This window comes from Denticeps clupeoides, chromosome 6 (assembly GCF_900700375.1).
Source record: "Denticeps clupeoides chromosome 6, fDenClu1.1, whole genome shotgun sequence".
Lineage (NCBI taxonomy): Eukaryota > Metazoa > Chordata > Actinopteri > Clupeiformes > Denticipitidae > Denticeps > Denticeps clupeoides.
Window position 1 is genome coordinate 6,364,148 of NC_041712.1, and position 24,998 is coordinate 6,389,145.

At 44.5% G+C, this 24,998-nt stretch overlaps 1 protein-coding gene across 7 annotated transcripts in view; it reads right to left on the bottom strand.

Annotated features, from left to right (window-relative positions):
• tenm2b (teneurin transmembrane protein 2b) overlaps window positions 1–24,998 on the bottom strand; it is a 175,452-nt gene that overhangs the window by 84,819 nt on the left and 65,635 nt on the right. Inside the window, exon 1 of one of the 7 annotated variants that reach the window (XM_028982325.1) lies at window positions 15,500–15,759. The exons of 5 other annotated variants lie outside the window; for them this stretch is intronic. In XM_028982325.1, the coding sequence (XP_028838158.1) occupies window positions 15,500–15,536 (37 nt within the window). In that variant the 5' untranslated portion in view covers window positions 15,537–15,759. Of the gene's footprint in view, window positions 1–15,457; window positions 15,760–24,998 lie in introns of those variants that run through there. One more of the 7 variants, XM_028982323.1, reaches the window with a different exon arrangement.

Sequence of the window (24,998 nt, forward strand, 5' to 3'; positions counted from 1 at the left end):
ATTTTCCACACTGGTGGCTCCATGTAAGCAGAGAGACCTGTAGCATTTTCATAAGATGGGTCCCACTTCCGATTGTTGTCCAGGTTATATTTCCATTCAACAAAAACTGGGCCACACCTAACTTAAGTAAGCAAGATTTCATGACTAAAATAAAACCGCTGTGGCCCAGGTCCTGAGCGATGGCGTCTGAGGTGACATTTCCACACATCTACCGAAGCCAGTCTCATCTAAGCCTGATTTCCAGTGTCTCCACTCCTCATTAGTGACCTTCTGGATCACTTGCTTAGACACCACCCCCCTTCCCGAGGGAGACAGTTGCAGAGTTCCAAAGAGTGTCCGCATCCCTCGGTTCCCGTCACTTTCATTTCCTGTGTGCACCTTGGAAGCGAATTGCAACTCCACCCCCCTGGGGTGGGAGGGTTGGTGGGGCTGGTGGGGCTGGTGGGTATGGATGCGTACTTGCGAGAGGGAAAGGAAGCGAGGCTTTAATTAACGCTGGATGCACGAGACGCCGCTGACCGCGCTGGGGGAGGAGGCGATGGCTGCTCTCATCAGCACTCACTGTGTCCGTGTCAGAATATCTGACAGATGCTCGAAATCGATTGTGGCTTAAGGGCACGTTAAGGGGAAATAGCGGAGAGCTACCTTCTGCCACGGAATTCCCCCAGAGACGGCTGCAGAGACAGGGAACGTCTCCTCGCCTTCCCGTTCATCAGTTTCACGTCACACTACCTCCCGTCGCCGTGGCAGCATTGAAAGCGTCCTTTATCTTCCAACAATAGTGCCGTACCATCGTACACAACGGCAATTTAGGAGTTATGAGTGTGAATGGAAATGAAACTGAATGGAATGATGTGTCACTCTGGATAAAGGCCCAATATTACAGCGGCATTGGTGACTGGCAGCTCTTCCACTACCCAATGGAACAATGCAGTTATTCATCAGCGGGCGGGGCGCGCCACATCTCGGTTCTGCGGCGCCTGTCACCGGTAGGCAGATGCTCGTCTCATGCTCTGCTCGCTGCCGGATGGAAGAAGGCACGGTGTGTCCGCCCCTTCTCCGGTAATTCTGTGTGGGTGCACCGGCCACCCGACTGTGAAAACGGGCCCTCGTCACTCATCCTGGGACCTAATTGGGTGTGGCTGGAAAATTACGGCTCCCCAGGGTCGGGCAGAGATAAATGGGGCGTGAAAGAAAGTTGGCTCCTGCAGCACACCTGGGCGAGGCGGTAACTCCTCAGGCTGCCGGCCGCACGGAGGACCCTCACGTGTTAAATGGATTACTGATGTGGCCGGAGTGACACGTGCGGGTGACACATGACCGATGAGGCACGCCTGACTGAAACTGTGTCGCCTGAGAAGGCATCGTATTGCACAAATCGATGGACGGGAACATGAAATAACTTAATACAGCAGGAAAAGGTGTAATTCATCACCTCTCGCATGGTTTCAGAGCTGGTCACATTAAATGTATACAACAGATAGGGACAATGACGAGGGGAATACATCATCGGCCACAAAGGCCAAAAGAAAAAAATCGGATTTTAATTGAAATTATTTATGGATGCCATTAATCTTACAGGCAGTTTATCTATTTGCGTTTGTATTCATGTCTGTAAAGAGTTGATGTTCTGCATTTTCTGTGTTGTGTTTTTTTATCCGAACATTTACATTTACAGCATTTATCAGACGTCCTTATCCAGAGAGACTTACAATTAGTAGTTACAGGGACAGTGTCCCCCTGGAGCAACTCAGGGAAAAGTGTCTTGCTCAGGGACACAATGGTAGTAAGTGGGGTTTGAACCTGGGTCTTCTGGTTCACAGGTGAGTGTGTTAACCACAAGGCTAGTACCACCCTCTAAACATACATTGATGTTACATTGCATCAGTGACTTCCCTCACTCTTTTGTAAACCCAGACATTTTACCCTAATCCCAGCTTTGAATTTTGTTTATTTTATGCAGACGTATAAAAAAATCCAAACTAGTTTAACTGTTGGCTAGAATAAGAGCACAGGGTCACGCTTTTACAGAACAACAGCAGATTGCGCCCAAAAAATGCACTCTAAAGTTCAACCCTGATGGTGTTTCCTGTTTTTGAAAATGTTAAATTAAATTATCAGTTAAAATGCCTACAATATTGTACCCATCATGCTTTTATTTTTAAACACTGGACACATTATGTTGTAATATCACACTTCCATTTACACTTATGGCATTTTTCTGGACGCCCTTATCCAAAGCGACTTACGGTCAGTATATACAGGGACAGTCCCCCTGTAGACACTCACGGACACTTTGTGGTCTTCTGGTTCATAGGTTCATAGGCGAGTGTCTAACCCACCAGTAACCAAAAGTGTAAAAGATCACAATATCCAAAACCATAATAATATTATAGTAACAAACAAGAATGCATTACCAGAACCCAATTGGTCAATAATCAATTATGATGTACAACAGTTCGCTGCTTTGTGGATTATTCGTGTCACGACTCAGTGTAGGTCTGGTTGGAGTCTCAGCCCCCACCCTTGGCTGAAACTGATTGGCTTGTTCACCCGGAAGGCAGCAAATGATCAGTTATGTCTATGCTGCAGCGCCTCCTGCTATCAGTGGGCACCTACAAGAATTTTCTGAAGGAGTCAGATAGACCTGGCGTCACTTGAAATTCATGGACCAGAGGCTCCTGATCCCGCGTGCGTAGGAGGAAGCTGACTGCCTGATGATGATGCAGGAGATGGCGCCGTTGCGTGGATATAACAGTAAATCAGGAGACTCTGGGCAGTTAAGAAATAATAATAACCCACCCACAGAAACACACACTCATGCAGAGTGCCACAACATAGCAGCCCCTGCTCCTCCACTGTGAGATTTTATCAGAGCTTGGGCAGACGAGAGCTTCTCCACTTATCAGAATCCGCCACAGATCAGCCAGGAATCGATAGACGGAAAAAAAAAAAAAAAACCCAAACCAAACTAAATAAGGACAACAAGGCATGTAACCAACACGGCCACCCACGACTCAGCCCACTCCAGCCTGTCATGTCTGCCTCTCACTGTCACCCCGACATGAGTTTCCTTTCAATCTGATTTCATGAAAATCTAAATTAACCCCACTTTACACCCGCGCCTCTTTCTCGGTTCCAAACGGGGGCTGTTGTTTGTGTAGAGGTTACAAACCCTCACGCTCCAAGACCAGCAAATAATGCAGCCTACACCCTTACAGGCCTCACACACAAACAATAACCACACAAACACACACACAGTGCACCCCGTGGGAGCAGTTATGGCAGCATGGCAGAGAGCAGCTCAGGTAATTAAACTCATTCATGCTGCAGGGAGGATCAATATGGGCTCTGCCTCAAACACACAGAGCTGCAGCCCAGCACACAGCAGCCAGAGAGGGCAGAGCGCCCGGGAAAACACACACTCCTACACACACACACACATTCACTGTATCCCTATAGCTGCTCCTCGTGCTCTCTTGCATGCATAAACACACACACACTCACACACACACCCTCAAACCGTCTCCCTGTGGCCATCATTCATGCTCACATTCTCATGCACACACACTCAGTGTCACTTCCTCCCTATAGGCAGAGGCTGCTCTGTCACACACATGCAAATGTGCACAAATGAGCTATAGCCCTACAGCTGCAGCACTCCAACACACACACTCTCAACCGTTCTTTTACATTCCCTCATTTTTGCTCTGATCCGCACACACACACACACACACACACACACACTGTCTGTCACACCCTCCCCCCACACACACATACAAACTCACACGCTCATTCACACCTACACCCACACATACACCCACATCCATTTGCACTGCCCCAGTATGCACCGGTCTCTCCTTCACACTACCACCCACCCACACACACACACACACATGCACGCACACGCACACACACACCCAGTGCCGACTTGTCCAACCCAAGGAGGTCCTGGTTAAATTAGCGAGTGAGCACCGGATCAAAACTGGCTCGTGCCTCTGTGTCAAATGCAGATTAAAGTGATTGTGTCCTGCTGTCCCCCTTGGTGACGCTCTCACAGATGCCTTTCTGAAAGGGGGCGGGGCGGAGGGGGAGTAAGAAAGGGCAGATTCACCCCACTGCGCCAACCCATTTCTGGAGCTGGGCAGGGGGCAGGATTGGCTGCATGTCGGACGCGGCTGGGCGTCCTCTGAAAGCCCTGTGAAAGGCCCGGCCCGGGGGCTGCCCACTCCAGCACGTGCCTGATGCCTGCAAAGTACCCAGTTTTATCTCTGGCAATTACCCAGGACACCTAAAGGACACAGACATGCGCTAAAAAAAAAAAAGAAAAGAAACACAGCTGTATCTGCCTCAGAAGCAACAAAGAAGCATGACACACGAACACAAAAATATAACACACACACACACACACACACTAGGGCGGCAAGTTCAATCGTAATTAAAAGAAGCCCCTAAGATTTCTGCTAATGAGAACTACAGACCTGTTGGCATGGAAACCTGACAGCATGTGATGCTCTTCCCCTCATATGGATATTCCGGGGAGAGAAGAGACAGGGCTTCTCCTTCAGGGTAACGATATAAAGGCATCGCAGGATTTAAATGAGGCTTTTCTCTTTCATCACCCGGGCCGAAAGCAGTGGTGTGAGACAGTCTGCTCCACTGTACCCCTGCTGAGGGGGATCAACCTGTTAAGCACCAATACAATCAGGGTGGGGACACTCAAATAATCTCATCTCACTTGTATCGAGAGCTTGGTGGCTTTCTACCAATGGCACTACTTATTTCACAAGATTGGATATAATGTACAGTACAGGCCAAAAGTTTGGGCACACCCTCTCATTCAATGTGTTTTCTTTATTTTCATGACCATTTATGTTGGTAGATTCTCACTGAAGGCATCAAAACTATGAATGAACACGTGTGGAGTTATGTACTTAATAACTGAAAACATGTTTTATATTCTAGTTTATATTCATAATAGCCGCCCTTTGCTCTGGTTACTGCTTTGAACACTCTTGCCATTCTCTCGATGAGCTTCGAGAGGTCATCACCTGAAATGGTTTTCCAACAGTCTTGAAGGAGTTCCCAGAGGTGTTTAGCACTTGTTGGCCTCTTTGCCTTCACTCTGCGGTCCAGCTCACCACAAACCATCTGGATTGGGTTCAGGTCCGGTGACTGTGGAGACCAGGTCTCCACTTTTTGTTAAGTACATAACTCCACATGTGTTCATTCATAGTTTTGATGCCTTCAGTGAGAATCTACCAACGTAAATGGTCATGAAAATAAAGAAAACACATTGAATCAGAAGGTGTGCCCAAACTTTTGGCCTGTACTGTATGTAAAGGTCAATGTATGTATATGTCAGACCCAAGTACCTATATGTTATTATTTATTTATTTGTAGTATTATTTATATGCTTTCATGTTTTTATGAGTCATGCACTTAAGATTACTGAGCAAAGTGACAGATAATGTCATTATAATATAAATTCTATATAATATAAAAATATATTACATTATAAATTATTGTTTTGTTTATGGAACTATCATACTCAACATGTATCATTATGTGCCCTTTTTTAGAACAATATATATTCTTACTACAATAATAATATTTGATCAAAACACTACCAAGTACCATTTGCGTACTGAACCAAATACTCGCAAGGCAATACATTTAAATTTTTTATGAATCAGTTGCTGCTCTTTAACTTCACAACCGAGCTACACACTATTGTAGTTATCAAAAGCAGCTACATCAGATAATCTTTAAGAGGAATGAAGGAAAAGCCGCAACAAGTGCTCAACATAGATAAACCATCCCCATTGTCTAATGTCAGGTGTTTGAGAGAATGTCAAGAACTATAAATGTGTCTTGACAAGTGTAGATAAAAGGGGTCTCCCCCTGTAAAAGGGGTCTCCTCAGACTTTACCGTGCTGCAGTGCGATTAGTTCATCCATCTATAGCGGCAGTGGCCTTGTGGTCAATGAACAACACTCATGACCCTGAACAAGAACCTTAACCCCTGTGACGGTCCAAGGGGATTAAGTCTGTACTTAGTGAAGTCATCTTAGATAAATGAGAATCAGATAAATGGTTAAATGCAAATTGTGCTTTCAGGCAGTCACCATTTATATCAATTCAGCTTCTTTTCTGTTCTTAAAATGAGAATAGTGCTTGAACCTCTACAAAAGTGCGGTGAGAAAGGTTACAAACCACAGTTAGCAGCTCTCCCAAGGACAACTTGTATGATTAAGAATTGGGCTGTTTGAAATTCTGCTGAAGCCTTCGTAGGAGACCTATTTTTATCGAGCCCAGGATGAGATAAAAAGCCAAATTATTCTGAGAAATAAATTTAAGCTATGCAGGAGCCAGCAATGACCACGTTTCATACCCACATCACCACAGAGCAACTAATGGGGTGACTCTGTTTTAATGAGCAATTTCCCGACACACATGCCAGGCTCATGACTCGATCTGTCCAAAATGGCACTTTAAAGTGGGCTGACCACTGTTCCCGTGCAATAGAAAATCTACTCGGAGCCCCTGCTTTCTCGCCAAAGATCAACTCGAAAGCGTAGGATCAAGAAACCAAAGGGGAAAAAAAGACTGCAGGCCAAAGGCAAACATGTCACACCTGCTCCTTTCCCCCTCTCTTCACCTACATCCCCATGTGGACATGGCTGGAGTCCAGAAATGTCAAAAACCTGAAACACTCGCCACACTTGTGATAGACGCTATATACAATCATTTATAATACCATCAGAAACAACCATTTTCTCGCTCAATGTGATCTACTGCCTTACTTCTTAAACTGTGGTACACCTACTCCCTTTATTGTTTGCCAGTACTGACATGAATAAAGTTGCTATCTGTGTAAATTTGTTATACATGCTTATGCCACCGTGTTGCTTTTAATGCGGTGAGAACCACTGATCTACCAGGCCACTAACAATGGCATAAAAACATGGAATTTGCTCTTCTACATGCCATCCCCAGAGAGGACGGAGTGTTTATAGTGACACAGGGGACAAAGCCCTGATGTGACTCAGACATGCTGCAATCCAAACAATCAGAAATCCCACTTACAGGGGCATGCGAGAGACCACCTGCTCAGCGGCGGCACACATAACAGGAGCGGCAGCCGCCACCGGTGCGGGTGCCAGGTTTCTGAAGCAGAGCAGCGAAGAGCTCCCAGATGAAAACTCATTTGGCAGGTGGCAAGGTGGCAGAACTGCACCACTCTGCCAGCTTTGCATAAACATACAGTGTAAGGCTATCAAACAGACTTCTTCTCCAGACCTGCACAAAACATGCTGCTTTGATAAAACGAAGCGCAGGATGTCACTGTTATAGCGGAGAGCAAATGGTCTGTGGCCATTCGATAATATAACATAAATTGGAGCGAATCTCAAGAGACATTGTGAAAAGGTCCATATGTTGGACATTTATGTTTTGTAAATAGATAGATTTTTTTTATTGGTCGTAGGTAGCATTTTAATTATTTCAAATACAATTTTCTGATATTCATAATCATCAATATAAAAAACATAATAAATATAGAATAGTCGTATATTTATACATACATACATACGTACATACGTACATGTTTAAATGAAGAATTTAGTTTGTCTGTGCATGTGTATGTCTGTATGTGAGGTGAGGCATGCTGGGTAAGTGAGGCTACTGAGGGCCCCTGATGGATGAAGACGCAGCACGATCGCTCCTCGGTGCGGCCCCGGTTTATCGCAGGCTGTTTGTCATGCCTGTCAGCGAGCTGATCCTCTCACAAGGAGTGTGGCCTCCTCTTCATCACTGTCCCTGAAACAAGGCGATATCCCTGCCCTGGCACCGGCTCCGCCTTGGCTACCTGCTCGGCCTGTGTTACAAACGGCCGGGGTTCTGTAGTGCTGTTTAAAGTGCAGCCTGTTTCTTAACAGCTTAATCCCCCCGCAATCGACACCCCAAACGGACAGCTCCTCTTCATCACTCACTACCTACCTATTTTATTAATGCAGTGCATACATGCAATACATATATATTTTTTGCCTTAAGAATTCTTCTGGGAATTTTTTTTATCCAAATGATTCTACTCTAAACTAGATTCTCCAGTCTGAATTACATTTACAGTATCAGAGAAGACCTCAGGGTCTACAAAAACAGAATCTAGGATTTCCAGAAGCTGGAAAAGTAAGAGGCAGCATTATTTGTGTTTGATATGCACAAACCTGGGTGTTTCAAAAGGTGCAGTGATTCATTTTTTGCAGATATTCTCTTATTCTCTTATGGTATAATGATTATCTTTACATCAAACTGTCTGGGATACTGTAATATTGTGAGTTATTTATTATTACAGCGTACCCCCAGGATTTTTAATCTTAAATTTAAGACTTTTTAAGACCTTTTTAAAAAACAATGAAGAAATATGAAGAAAATATATCATTTGATTCTTAATAAAAATATATATATTTTAGTGCAGTATACATTAACCACATATTCCAAAATATTGGCAGTTTTGTATAGCGCCACCAAGTGTTCGCAGCAAGTGTGAGCTTTTAGTTTTCCATATCGTTCTCAGATACGGTTCATCGAAATCATATGAAATTTGGGCAGGATGTTGTCAACATCCCATAAACACCAAAATTGCACTGCATGAAGCCAACAAGTTCAGCATTCCACTTGTCATAAATCTTATTTCTATCTTGGAAGGTATGGCTGTGAAGATGCTTTAAATTGTTTGCATCTGAAACGTTGATTAGGTTTAAAAATCAAAACACCACACAAGCAGATACAGAATTTAAAACTTTTTCTGTTTTTTGACCAATTTTAGTCAATAAATGATTTTGCTTCATATGTAAATCAGCAGTTCCACAAGAATACTGAACAAAAACATATTCTCTTTTACACAAACACAACTACATCAATTGAGAAATAGCTTAAAAAAGATAATGTTGCAGCACTTTCTTAATTTAACTCCAGAGGTTTACTCTGGATATCATCATTATCCTGGGCATTATCCCATCAATATAGCAACAATATAGCATGGTGGATTACATGTGATTTCAACCCCTATTAGAAAACTCCCTTTCTTGCAATAACTGACATTATTGTGTAAATTTTTGCAATGTGAAATGGCATGAAGGAGAGAACTGGATCTCCTTCTGGATTTTATTCAGCCCGGCACATCATAATCCAGGTGACAGATGACACAAATGGTGCCTTACTATGCTAATGACAGTTTAACAAGTCAAAAGCCAACATTCGTTGTGCTCAGAAACTTTCCTCTGCCACTTGCTTCTCCATTTTATCGGCGGTTCTCATGTGAGCTGACAACTCTCACCACTTTTTGCAACCGGCCTGAACCGGATTTTTATATTTTTCTCATGACTCGATCAGATGCGCACTGTCAAATTTATAAATTCTCTCTGCAACAAATCTGCGCTAATTGGGTCTGGACAAGGAGTAGTTGTTCTACAGGAAGGAGCTCCACGGGGTCCGTTTCCTGTACCCGGTAACATCTGCTTCCTGATCCAGACGACCACAATGCAACTGAACAGCGGCCCTGTGCAGCTTCAGCCATTCACACTTCCAGTGTGATCCGCGAATCCTTCTGCGAACGGGCATGTCAGCACCGGGCGCTGCAGTGGTACCTCGGCAAACCGAGGAGCGGAGTCTCTCCTGCCTAATTAGAGTACGCACAAGAGCAGACATGTTCTCCCACAAACCCTTTCCACCCTCGTTCTCACCTGGTTGAGAGTGAAAGGGAAGAGGTGTTAAGAAGGGAAAAAGGGAGGCTTGGTGGTGAAAGGCTGATGGGAAAACATAAAAGCGGCAGAGCGAAAAAGAAGCGGAGGGGTTGAAGGTGAGTGAATTCAGTTTGATGTTTGAATTCATGCACAGGAACATGTCCTTCATATAAAAACGTGGTGTGTAAAAGACACAGACACACAAAACCTATTCAATAAACAGTCAATATCACAATATACTTTCCTTTATTAGATGACATTTTTTATATAATATATATATCAATATATATGACTATATAATAATATGACTATATATATAGTAATTTATATATAATATATATATAATAGATAATTTCGTTTTTTGCTGGCTTCACACAGTGAACCACGTCGCATGGTACTGCCTGCATTTCTTCTGTATTGCAGCGCCTCAACCAGAATAAACGTACAAAACCCGCAGTCTGAGGTGAAATGCGTTTTATATTCTCACTTTTTGCGCACTCTCCCTCTGCCATGATGCTCCACTGAACCGGTGAGTTCAGAAGTTAAATAAAAGCAGTCCGTCCGTCCGCACTGGAATCTGATACGTACACATGCACGTTTTTTCTCTCTCTGTCTCTCTCGTCCTGTTGTTTGAAACTCATCTCTCGATGTGCGCGATGTACACAGTACTGCCTCATTTTGGCTCTTGTTTGCTTGCTCTATGTGCCGAGATTCCATTCATTTCGCAGACAGCATGTGGGAGACTCATGGAACGTCTGGGAGACTTTGGATGTCGGGCTCATTTCTATTTATTATTGAAAAATGACCAAAACCGATCACAGAGAATGAGCTAAATCAAGATCGTCCAGTCCTAATGTTTGTGCACTGTTGGTGGGATAAAAAAAAAAATTACATTTTGTAAAATGCTGAAAAAGCTAGATGTCCCTGCATGGTAGCTCTGCCAGGATTTTCCTCCTGACATCATGGTGACATTTTGGCCCCACAAGGTTAATAATACAGCAGTGACACATGCGCAAGCACACGCCCAGAAGAGGACGAAGATCATGAAGGGCGGCCTGATGCACATGTGCCCTTGAGTTGGGAGTCCCAGTAGACTGACAGGCCGGGCACAGACTCCTACCCCCCTCCCCACCACCCGAGTCCTCAGCACACTGGCAGTGGTGCGGGAGCGAGGCTGCACGAAAAACAATCCATCACCCAGCGACAGTTCTGCTCTCGCCGCAGTCCACGCTGACCTGAGAACAGTGACCTCGGTGGGATTCAGTTTAACACATAAAGAGAGCTGGTCTGGGTGGCACCTCGCCCGGACGTCCAGACACCACTGCAGTGCATTCTGGGAATGCGGCCGGCTTGCTGGCCTCAATTTCCAGGTGAAGGGGCATGAGAAACAATCCAGAGTGCCCTCCAATACAGCCATAATTCACCGTCTTCTGTAGTGGCGCCGCTGCGGGGGGCACGGCACCAAAATCAACCTGCAAGATCGAGAGGATCCCGGCGTCCATGTCCCTGCATCGCCATTCCAGACAGCAGGCCTGGCCAGGGTGGATCTAATTAGATCACGGGGGTCTCATCTTGGCCGTTCAGAGCAAAAGAGCTTCGGTCAGCTGCCATTTTACATTGTACAGTGTGTGTGTGTGAGACACGAGAAACAGATCCAACGCTTTACCGTGTGCTCTACCACCCCCCTCCTCCAAAACCAGACGAGTGGACCTGAGGCGTGCGTTCGTCAAAGGCGCGGAAATGAAAATCCTGATAACAGAGATGATTTAGCGGGAACAGTTTAAGCCCTTCTTCATAATTTAGCAAATCATATTGTCGGCTCTTAGCGTCGCCAGTCAGTCCAACGTGTCCAGTCAGTCCGATTTTTGATCTACTACTAGTACTGGGTAGTAGTGGCTCGAAACAATGCACTTTACTGTCCTTCTGACAGACTTGAACGCAGTGCTCTTAACCCAGACCTATCAATCACACGGCTACAGCGGCTAATCCGCTGCGCAGCGAGAGAAACAAAACCGCGAGCTCGTAGCCGAGTGTCTATCAATCAATTAAGCGCCCATCTGAGCCCAGTTAAGAAAAGTAGGAGTGGATTTGCTTTTAGAATTCATGTGTGTGTGTGTGTGTGTGTGTGTGTGTGTGCCCTCCACACCTCTGAGCTGCTCCCTCTGTGTACATCCCATTAAGACGATACTGATGAAAAATTACATTTATAAGAAAAAAAAAGACCACGCAAATTAACAAATTGTCAGCTTATTAAAACAATAATAGATTTTCCTGTGTTACTCAATTCCCCTCGCCTCTAATGAGATGTGAGCAAGTAGCCCTTTTCTGCAAGGTTAATGGATTCCATATTTCCTACTTAAACTTTTTTTTTTCCTTTTTTAAGGCCAGGAAGGATGCGCAAGTGGCGGTAATTAGTCTGAACGGTTAGAAAGGGGCTTTACAGGCTGATGAATCCAGGCAAACAAAAAAAGATTTTCTCCAGACTCGTTCTGCTCCACAGAATAGAGCAAGACCACTGTTCTCCAGTGAGTGTGTGTGTGTGTGTGTGTGATTGCACCTCATTGTGTCGGTAGAATACAGATTCATTGGGAAGATTATGGCCATTTTGACATAATCAGCACCGGCCGATGCTTGTGCTTAAGGGGCTGATATCGAATTTGAAAATTTCCATTTAGTTTCCAGTGACATAATTGTTCATTTTACTAAATCTATTGTTGCGCGTATTGGTCCTGTGTGGAGTTCACACATGATTGCAGACAATACAAACAGCGGCGTTTAATCTAATTCAGTGTACTAAAAATGTTCAGTTAATTTCAGCAATTTCAGCCTCATTTGTTACTGTAATCAAATCACAAATATAACATTGCCTGCCGTGTTCTTGGTCAATAAAAATCTCATAGCAGTCAATGTGTGTGTAGGCATCAGTGAGTGTTTTTGTAAGGCTGTACCACACTATAGGTTATACGGCAAAAAAAGGTAAAAAATGATATCTGTTCATGTAAATATTGATCTCATACGCAAATGACAATCACATCTTTATTTAATGGGAAACAACGTGATTGGTTAAATGTCATTAGAACACTCATGCCAGACAAAACCAAATACATGTGGGGATTTATTAATAGCGTTTCGAGGACCAAATCTCCCAACAGATGGCAAAACCACAAACCGGAGTGTCTTTCTGGAAGTTGTCTTTTGGGCACAAAAAATAGAACGCTTTAAACAAACCTTTATGATACACACTGTTTGATACAGTATTATCCTGTGTCCTCATTTCAAATATAAATATTTAAGTGTGTATATAGGTTAGCATGTCTGTAATGCTGTTTGTGTGCGTGAATGTTCAGGATGGCATTCAGCCTGTTCTGAATTTGTGAGTATGTGCAACTTGAACACACACCTTATAAAGGCTTGTCTGTGTGTGTCTGTAAGAGTGTCCTGAGAGGGTGTGTGAGTGTGTGCTCAGCGTGAGCGCTTCTCTACCCTAAGTTGGAATGCGTGTGTGTACGTGTGTGTACGTGTGTGCGCTCATTGGCTCTCGACAGGCTGAGAGATCCCACTTTTTATTTCCTGAAACCGCAGCTCTCTCTCTGCAGCGGAGGTGAGAGATGAAGCGCCGGGGCTGGACGGCCCACCGCGGGCCGCCAGGGTGGGGGGTGGGGGACGTGCCACACGCAACCGCATCCCCACCGCTGCTAATAATGCATGCTGGGCCAGGGACCGTGGGCCCGGCAAAGCTTTTCAATCAGGCAGCCCTCTTCGTGTGTGTCAGGGGGTTTATGGGTATGGGGCTCAGCTAAATTGCCTCATGCCAGTCTAATTTTAAGAGGCTCGTGTAAAGTAAAAAAAAAAATAAAATAAAAATGCATAGACAGATGACATTCAGGGAGGAAGAACACACACATACACACATTCCTGCATTCTTGGAAAGGACCGGAGCCCTGCTGTTAAAAGGATGCAGTGGCATTCACACACACATGGCCTCTCTCTCTCACACACACACACACACACACACACAAATACAGACACAGCACTGGGAAATCTATTAATAAAACATGATTACTAGGATACGGACATTCATAATGCTTGACTACAGTTTAACACCGTTCATATTTAAAAATGACATACATTCTTAAATATAATCTGCAATATTTAATCCTATTTCTGGCATAATGACATTCCACATTGTCCATGTACTTATGCATCAAGGCAATCATGCGCATCACATTTTGAAAAATGGTGAAATATCACCTCTTGCAGATTTTATGAGAGAAAGCACAGTTACATGAATGCTGTGAAAAATATAAGATCGAATTTTTTTAGTGCAGGGCCAAGTGCAACCATGTGTCAGACCCAATAGACTGACGGCTGAAATGATAAACCCACACGGGCGCACACGAGCACACACTTCCATGAAATCCACGACCGCAGAGGGATAGCAAAAAAAAAAAGAAAAGGAAATAGAACACACCTGACCATAACACCTGCTAGGCTGTGTCTTGGCAGAAAAAGCATTTAATTTCAGAAGAGCCCGAGGCAATATATCCTCACTATCTGCTCCCATCCAGTGATCTGCTCCCCCCTGTGATGGTATTTTGAGCTAGATTTAGTGTTTGTTGCTACATATCTCCAGCATGGCAGGACATCAAGGCACGGATAAAAAATCTCTAAATTGCATCAATAATCCATATCCATGCAGGCCTTCGCAATACATACTAAACTGGAGACGGGTCAAAACATTGATGCCGTCGTCCTTGCTCGAGCGACACGATAATCGGTGCGCCGGTGCCAAATTGGTATTTAAATTCATTACCAGTGGCTGCCGATTTGACTAGCCGGCGTTGGCACTCCATGTCCCCTCTGAGGGGCGCTGCTCAAATGAAGTACATGTGAGTCTAATACTAATGAATGCCTGCTTATGTATCACTGTATATATTGATTATCACAGAATTGTTGTATTGTGATGTTATCCTTACCGTGGGCCATGTAATAACGTATTTTATCATATTGTAAGGTATACGGTGACTCCGACTCTATACTGTATGATAAGGGCAAGCCGTGGTTTTGGGGCCATTTTTGGGGACCCGGGATCTAAAAGCCTGAACGTGTAGCCCTTAATTAATGCTGGGACAGTCGGGATGTCTCTCTCACTTTCCCTATTAAAAAAAAGTCATATTATATTTGGGAAGCATTTTAAGTGAAATACAATGAAGAAACTCGATCATTTTTTTTCACAATGACGTACCACACCACCACTTTCCAAAGCTACACCCATGCTCTCCTGCATCCAAACGCACCGCGGCCAACATTCTTTTTGAAACATGTGCATCCGTGGGACTGTTGCAATGAATTTTGAAGCGGAGCTCAGCCCGATGCCGACACACACAGATACGGCATGATGTGCAAGATAAGTTCGGCTGTGGTGTCGCTCACTAACACCGCAAATGTAAATTGGGTTTCTGTTGTTGCCATCTTCTGACAGAAAGAAAGAATTAAAGGGTCAGTGATGAACAATGTGAAATTAATTTTGTAGGAAAGGAGCTTGGAGGCTGAACTGATGCAACCCACTGCACACCCAACTATGTATGCAGCACAATGAAAATCCACACCACCAGAAACAAGTCATTTGGGCACCATAATAAGCCTTATTAATCATTTCGTTTGGCAGATATGGTGAAAAGCTCTGCTGAATGACGCGCCCGTTGACTCACCTGCCGCCGCCGTAGGAAAGTAGAAGACGGGGGCGCGCTTACCTGGGTCGTGGACGCGCGCTTGGGCTCGGTGGCGCATCCCTCCACGCGTGTCTCCGCCACGGCACTTCCGTCTCGCGGAATCAACCGAATCGACCTGACTGCGGCGACGACGACGACGACGACGGCGATCGCGACGAGGAAAAAAAAGCCCACGTCGCGACGTCCGCGCCACGGTCCGCGGCTCGGCTCGGGCGCGCGCACTGGGTCCCGCGACGCGCGCACCTCGGGGCGGAACGCGCGGAGTTGCTCCCAACAAAGAGGGAGGCGCGGCGGAGGGGAGGGGTGTGGTGGCCGGGAGCGCGGAGATGACGAGGGCAAGGAATATGAATAACGGGACGGTCCACGATGTAGCGTCAACGCGCGAATTCCCCGGGCGGGGAAATGTGTGCGTGATCGACACGAAAACACCTGATTAAAGGTGCAAGAATCAAACTTCGGCTTTTAACTCCAGCAGGTGTGGGGTGTGCTGCTTTTTTACATTAAAGCCTCATTCCGGCTCCAGTGACGTCAGCATCCCTGGTCCTGGAGGGCACTTCTCATGCACGATTTTTTTAACACTCCGAATCATTCTCTCAACTCGTTTCCATCCGCTTATTAACCCGGTTGGACACATTTTGTGAGATCCAGGGCCAGGGTCGGTGACCCCGTTCGAAAAGCCGCCCAGGTCCTACGGACATGCACAAAAACTCTTTTCCATAAGTGTGTCTCAGCAACACAACCTTGTGAGTTGGAATCCTGGCTCGGACCTTGGGTATGTGGAGTTTGCCTGCTCTCAAGCTGGTGCGGGTCTCCTCCGTGTTCCCTGTTGCCTCCCACCCCCGTTCAACGCATGTACACTAGGTGAACTGAATTGTCCATAGGTGTGAGTGTGTGTGTGTGTGTGTGTGTGTGTGTGTGTGTGTGCACCCTGCAGTGGGCTGGCCCTCCACCCTGGATGAGTCCCCACCCTGTGCCCAGTGACAGCCGTCCTGAGTAGGACTATCGGGTGGAAAGTGAGTGAGATATATCAGTGTTATCAATAAAAGGGTGATTTTGAAAAAATAATCCATGATAATTACTGAGAGTAGTTACACGTATTACTATTATTTCAGGAAACCTATTTACAGAACATAAAACCAGCATATATTTGAGGACAATTTGTTGGCGGTCCTCCTAAACGTCCTGAGGGAGGTGAGCTGAGATTTTTGACACGTCCTTTGGCCAGTTCTCCTGTGTGGCACCAATCTGCCACTTTAAGGTTCCCTCCACACTGGGTTCCAAGCAAACAGGCAGACCATGCTGGTCACCATTTCCTCCCTAGTGGGAGAGCTTCCTGGTCCAGCAGGGCCTCGGGTCTAGAGGCCGGGGGCATCGCCGGCATCTCTGCTGAGCTCCAAACGTGCCTCAGTTCCCTGCGGATGGGAGACACCGGACGGGCATGGCCCTCTGATTTTCAGTCAGCTTAGTGAAGCGGCTACAAAGCAGCTCGGGATCTGAGTAAACGTCATGCATGCAGAATTAAAAAAAAAAAAAAAATACACTGAACCTGGCTTCAGGAACCTGTGGACAGACGCCGTAGCCTGTTGAGCTCGATTTTATGGTTCAGCACCATGGAGAGCTCATGGTATCCAACACTGCCAACTCACAGAGCTGTAGTGGTTTGCAAAAAAAAAAAAAAAAAAAAAGAAGCTTTAAACCAATCCAGCTTTACATGAGGCACGAGGCAGTAAAACTTTATTTAATACTTTCCCTTCGCCATTTACTACCTACCCGTCACTTTCTGGCACAAAGCAGTTGTTTAATACTGTTACCCACCCTATTACTTTCACTTTTCAATTACTTTCTCTATTACCTTTATATCTGCAATGAAAATCAATACTGATGTGATTCCAACTCTAAAACAAGTCCACAGACCCGCGAGACGAAACCGAAAAAAAACCACACACAGTCTCCTAATCCAATGAACTCATTTCTTCATGCTGTGGCAGCCATGATAAGAGGTTGTATTTTAAACCTAGAACGAGGTTGTTTATACATCTAGACCACGTTGGTGCGGTTCGCTTTCATTCCGAGGTGTTGGAATGAATGTTGTTTCTGGGACTGATCAAGTGGACGCAATTAGGCTTCAACTTTCCATTATTCATAAAAGATGGAGGCAGGAGGCAAGAATAAAAAAAAAAAAAATAATACGACAGATGAAAAAGATGGAGGAGCGGGAGCTCTGTGCCGCACTAAAAATAGCCGGACATGATAAATGGGCTCCCACCGTGCAACATATAGACATAAATAAGGGTATATGTGCAGTGCCATGTGCTAATTCCCACGTCTGCCAAGCTCCTCTTTATGGCGTGGAGCCTTTCGAGAAATCGAAGCGTATCGGCAATGTAAAACAAGAAAAAAAAAGAAAGAAAGAAAAACACAACGTGCATTCGGCAATTTGTCTTTCTGACACAGCTTACATAAAGACGGGCTCATCTCAGCTGAACGAGAAATGCTGAAGTGAAATATATGAATGGGGAATGCAACTAGTCCTGCCACCTGTTCTGTTTTTATAGACTGCAGCTTTTTATTACAATTTTCAGTACTGTATGGAAATATGGAAAAACTATATTTTTGTTGGGAACAAAAATGCATAAAAATATATTATTAACATTTTACAGTCAGAGAAAAGACTATGGCAAAGCTCACACTAATCATATTAATGTGTGTAGTAGCCTAGTGGGTAAGACACTCGCCTGTGAACCAGAAGACCCAGGTTCAAATCCCACTTACTACCATTGTGTCCCTGAGCAGGACACTTAACCCTGAGTTGCTCCAGGGGGGACTGTCCCTGTAACTACTGATTGTAAGTCGCTCTGGATAAGGGCGTCTGGTAAATGCTGTAAATGTAATGTGCTTTAATGTATGTGGGTGTCTCTATATGTACAGTCCAGGCCAAAAGTTTGGACACACCTTCTGATTCAATGTGGTAGATTCTCACTGAAGGCATCAAAACTATGAATGAACACGTGGAGTTATGTACTTAACAAAAAGTGGAGACCTGGCCTCCACAGTCACCGGACCTGAACCCAGTTGAGATGGTTTGGGGTGAAATAGACCGCAGAGTGAAGGCAAATGGGCCAACAAGTGCTAAACTCCTCTGGGAACTCCTTCAAGACTGTTGAAGAACCATTTCAGGTGACGACCTTGAAGCTCATCGAGAGAATGCCAAGAGTGTACAAAGCAGTAATCAGAGCAAAGGGCGGCTAATTAGAAGAAACTAGAATTATTTAGTACATACCTCCACATGTATTCATTGTTTTGATGCCTTCAGTGAGAATGTAAATGGTCATGAAAATAAAGAAAACACATTGAATGAGAAGGTGTGTACAAACTTTTGGCCTGTCCTGTGTATTTATATTATATATATATATATATATATACACACACACACACACACACACACACACATACATAAAAAATGACTTGCTCCCCTTGGACTACCTGTCGAAAGTGATGCACGTATACAGTACTGCCCCTTCAGCCAATCAGTGGGGAAGAGATTGCCACCAGTTATATCACTGTTACACGGCTCAGCCAATCTGAAGCGCCTCAACGAAATCTGTGCTGGTCACACTGTTGACGAATTTCCTGTGCACCCTCCTACCTCTGCAACAAACATAGAACCCAGACGCTTTACAACACTTCCTGTGTGTGTTTGTGTGGGTGTGCAGCACCCACTGCACCGTATTCCTCCAATTAAACATGAGATGGAGAGACGTCATGTCTCCTCGTGTCATGCCACGCAGCCAAGAATGATCCTCTAAGCCACTGAAGCAGCAGACATTGCTGGCGACACCCTACTGCCTTGCCCTCAGCCAAGTGCTTTACGGTCTTAGCCTCTCATGCTTAACCAACCGTGTGGAGGCCGTGTGGAGATTAACGTCTGCATCAGACTAAACTACCAACCGCAGTCCAATCATGCATTCAATGTTAATTAAGCTATGACATGGTTAAAAATAAACCTGACGCAAGGCTATCCAGAAGTGCGAGTCTGTGACATGTTGCGTTTAAAATGGTTTAAGATAGTTGGAGGACAAACGTGATCTTTAATCAACACTCTGTTCGCCAGTTGCAAATTCCAGAAGAATTGCTTACTTTAAGCCAGTCAAATTACCCTGTCAAAATGCAATAAGATGGAAAAAGAAGATTTATGGGGAAAAACACCCCTAAAGATTGCAACACGCTTTGAGGACATAATCTCTCACTTATTTTCAAAGGAGCATTGTATTTTGCATTATTGAAAAATAATAATGCCGCCTCTGGAGCTGCAGGCAGACGTATGAGGTTTGACTGGAGAAGTAAGCGGTGCAGCAAAGCAAGTCTGCAAAAGAAGCCACGTGCCGTCTCCCCCCCAAATTCTTCCCCCATCTGCGCAACAGAGTGTATCTTCCCTGGCATCTTTGTCACATTGTGGCATCTATACGCCAACCCCTCACCCTCCCATCAGCGCTGACACCCTCAAGTCTATCCTTTCCCAAGAGTGATTAATCTTCTAGCACTAATTAGATACTTGCCAATTTACATATGACATGCAAAAAAAAAAAAAAAAAAAAAGGTAAGAGAAAGAGAAACATTTGCATGTCGACGCGGATGTGAGCGCCGGGTTAGGGCTCCTGAACAGTCGTCGCGACTGGAAGTGTGAAGCAGCGGGTCTGGAAATGTAAAAACTGAAATGAATTTTGTTTTGCAGTTAATTCACCAAATAAAAACATGTCCATGTGTCCTACGCGTCACCTACGCGTTGGACACACTCTTCTTTTTTTGTTTGACAGTCCTGATTAAATACCTGCCTTGTTGTGCTGCAACTGAACAGAATACCTTCTGGCTTCAAGTGCTGTAAACTTTGAATAGAATTTTCCTTCAATTCAATTCAATTATGATTATTCCTTTCTTTGTATTAATTACACCGAATCTACAGCCAGTTAGCAGGCACAGGCATTCCAGGAAGAAATGAAGTCCCATATAAAGGAAAGAGAGGAAATAAAGGCCACCTGAGGTGAATGAACATAATGGGCGAAATGCCGGTGAAACTGTTAAACACAACAAACGTTTCTAGGGATGTGTTCGAGCTTTGTGTTACAAGATGTTACAAGATACCTTTAGTAACCTTGTCCCCGTACAAGTACCATGAGATTTAATTAAAAAAAAAGTCAGCATATGCCCTGTTAAAAACAGAGGGCACAATTTCTTTCATCTGGTAAACAGCGGGACGTGGAAAGTGCAAATGACATTTGTGGGGGCGTCCGGTGCAAGACAGAGGTGTCGAGTACATGGAATTGTAGAAATGGAGAAATGGTTGATGATGACATGTTTCAGCTTTACTTTTCTACTGACTGGCACTCATTAATGAGTATTGGACTAATGGAACCCTAATCATGACTTGTTATGTTCCTACCAGGGACTTCACATGGGCAGTACTGGTGATGTGTAACAGCTCCGGGCAGCATTTTATTCTGACATCCAGCCAACATTCATTTTTAACTGGTTGATATAAATAGTAAATAAAGTGTCACTATACTACTGTGTACTTTGTACCTCATTACAAATGTGTAATTTGTACCTCAACCACGCCTCTTTCCCAATGCACACAGGACGTTGGCACATGATGAGAAAAAAAAAAACAGTATATAACAGTTAATAATTAAGAATAAGTGCAGAGCGAGAATAAAATGCCTGGTGATGGCTGCAGCCATGACCCTAAAATGTGAGTGTTGTGCTGAGGTTGTGGTTATTACAATTATTAGTCGTTTTCAGTAGTAGTAGTAAACTACTATCGGGCACTGAGCAATTCGCTCCCCATCGACTTTAAGTGAGGACAGGGAAAATATGGATGGCCTCTGCCGTGTGAAGTTCGGAATGCTCTTTAACTCGGAGATAAAATGCGCGCCGAGCCGTGCTACAGCAGACCCAAGGCTCAGTGACAATCTGGTATTCTTGGCAGGGCTTCAGCGGTGCCACCGAATGGGTACAGCATGTACAATGATCCATATGCACACAGAAGCGCGTTCACTCGCTGCCTCTGTGAGGCGTCCAACTCTTTTTCTCTCGCCGCAACGGCATGCGTGTAGCAGGGGCCGCCATGGCGTGATGCGTGAGCACACGTGAAAGCGGATTAGAAAGGACATTCCCTCTCCCTGCATCCTGAAAGGCAGGAGCGGAACTTCAGAAGTCGACCGACACACCATCTGCACGCTCTTAGCACAAAGGCCACGGCAGCAACAAGCTGCCCGCCACACAACTCGGTGAATTAGCATGGCAGACATGCAGCTCCGTTTAGAGGGCCCTCGTCCGGGCGCTAATGATTATCATCAACACCGATATGCGTTTGGTCTCGCTGGATAATTAAATCTCACATTGCTTTGCAGCCCCGCACTCAGGAAGAAGGGGATTTTTGTGGGAGAAGAGCACACGGACCTGGTCCGGACGTGGATTAATCACCAGGATCGTCACCTCAAAACAGACGCTGTGTTTGGCTCATCAAACACCTTTTTTTCCACCATGCGGCAGCGATAACTTGAGGTTAAGGGTGTAAAATGCTGCATTTTCTTCTCATTTTGAGGCGTGATGAGTTGGGAAAGTGTGAGAGCGACCATGCCAATAACCATTTCATAGGTTATTATGAGTTATGCATGAGTTACACTCTCAAATATATGGCGATCAGTATTTAAATATTCTCCACTCTCAAATAAATTGTGATCAGTATTTAAATAACCACCATAGGCATGCTTTATTAGTATTTATGTAATCATATAAAATGAAAAGAAAGGCAAACATTTTTTGATATTTGAGGTCTGCTTTCCTGCTTATTTGCAATGTGTGAAATGCCTTCTGGGAAATTTTACAGTCACCACCTGATGCATCCTTGGAAAAGCACAAGAATCCAGAACACATGCAGCTACTCCATCTGTATTTGACAGTCTTAAGATTGGTTAAAAACCTATTATGCCAATATTATAGTCTATGTGTATGTGAAGCAAGTAGTAAAGACACAATTATATCGAAGTATACTAGAAGGTCCCTGGATACTTTTTTATATTGTTCTTATATTTTATTGTAAACATGTATCTAAAATTAACACCTACTGGCAGGGAAGAATATCCATATTTGTGATTGATTTATATGATTTTATATTATATAAATAATATTATATGATTAATCATACTCTGTACACTTCACTGTTATAATTATAATGTGAATGAGCAGACCTAATTTTTGGTTTGGTCAAAACTTTCAGATTCTTTTATTACATGGACTTGTACAGAGTCATAAATGTCATATTCTCGCTGCCCCACCAGATCATCAAAAATAAGGCCTGAATTCAAGATGACCACTCTGCCCCTGTACAATTGCCTGATAAATTGCTCTTGACATTGACAAATAGACGTATCTCTGCATAGGAGCATAGCCTAAATGAGTAAAGGTAAATCAGGTCAATCCCAAGTCTGCAAGAAACATGTTGGTCAAAATCAAATGTTCTGTCATTTTCTGATCGTGGAATCCCCGCCTAATCCTGAAGGGCTGTGTGTTATTCTCCTGCCTGCAAAAGTTATCCTGACCTGCAGCAGTTTGAATAGAATGCTATTGCCCGCATCAGTAACAAGGGAAGGAAGCTTGTATGCTGTCCATCAACATCAAGGTCAAGTGACATGGAGCTGTTCTCTAAAATCAGCTTGAGAAGGTCGGTTTTCACATCCGTAAAGCCCTTAAATGATGAAAGATTGGGAAACACGCTGTTCCACTGATGCAATCTGTTTTGTATGGGCTGAAGGGCTTCAGTCATAAATATTTCAGATGTACTGACACTCTTTTGTTTGAATAAGCCACACATTTAGCCAATTTCATTTGTTTAAATAATAATGATTTGACCCGCATGTGTTTTGGATGCACAATACAGAGAATTCATAATACACTGCTCAAAAAATAAAGGGAACACAAAATTAAGACATCCAGATCTGAATTAATGAAATATTCTTTGAATGAAAAAAATACTTTGTTCATTGTTCAACGTAGTTGAATGTGCTGACAACAAAGTCACACAAAAATTATCAATGGAAATCAAATGTTTCAACCCATGGAGGTCTGGATTTGGATTCAAACTTAAAGTGGAAAAACACTGATCCAACTTTGATGTAATGTCCTTGAAACAAGTCAAAATGATGCTCAGTAGTGTGTGTGGCCTTCATGTGCCTGTATGACCTCCCTACAACACCTGGACAAGCTCCTGATGAGGTCGTGGATGGTCTCCTGAGGGATCTCCTCCCAGACCTGGACAGTCTGTGGTGTAACGTGGCGTTGGTGTATGCAACGAGACGTGATGTCCCAGATGTGCTCAATTGGATTCAGGTCTGGGGAACAGGCGGGCCAGTCCATATCATCAATGCCTTCGTCTTACAGGAACAATTGACACATTCCAGCCACATGAGGTCTAGCATGGTCTTGCATTAGGAGGAACCCAGGGCCAACCGCACCAGAATATGGTCTCACAAGGGATCTGAGGATCTCATTTCGATACCTAATGGCAGTCAGGCTACCTCCAGTGAGCACATGTAGGGCTGTGCGGCACCCCAAAGAAATGACACCCTACACAATTACTGACCCACTGCCAAACTGGTCATGCTGGAGGATGTTGTAGGCAGCAGAACGTTCTCCACGGTGTCTCCAGACTCTGTCACAAGTCTGTCACATGTGCTCAGTGTGTCTGGTCTTCTGGAGGTCATTTTGTAGGGCTCTGACAGTGCCCCTCCTGTCCTTGCACAAAGGCGGAGATATCAGTCCTGCTGCTTGGTTGTTGCCCTCCTACGGCCTCCTCCACGTCTCCTGGTGTACTGTCTTCTGGAAGCACCTCCATGCTGTGGACACTACGCTGACAGACACAGCAAACCTCCTTGCCACAGCTCGCATTGATGTTCCATCCTGGATGAGCTGCACTACCTGACCCACTTGTGAAGGCTGCAAACTCCGTCTTAAGCTACCACTAGAATGAAAACACCACCAGCAAAGTGACCAAAACATCAATTGAGGAGTGGAACTGAGAAGGAACTACAGGTCACCACCTGCAGAACTACACCTTTATTGGGGACGTCTTGTTAATTGTCTATAATTTCCACTGGTTGTCTTTTCCATTTGCACAACAGCATGTAAAATTGATTGTCAGTAGGTGTTGCTTCCTAAGTGGACAGTTTGATTTCACAGAAGTGTGATTGACTTGGAGTTAGATTGTGTTGTTTAAGTTTTCCCTTTCGTTTTTTTGAGCAGTGTAGTTTGAATAGATTTTAACAGAATTACCATGGTACAGCTGAGGTATTTCAGTCAGAAGTGGATGATTAATTCGGCAGTAGAGGTAAATAAGACTCACACAAACACATATGCATCTGTGGCCAGTTGGCCTTGCCATCTCCTCCTCACACACACATTAACCTGAGTCAAGGACCTCCGACCAGCCTGCAGCCAATGGCAGCTGACTGGAACGACTTTGCAG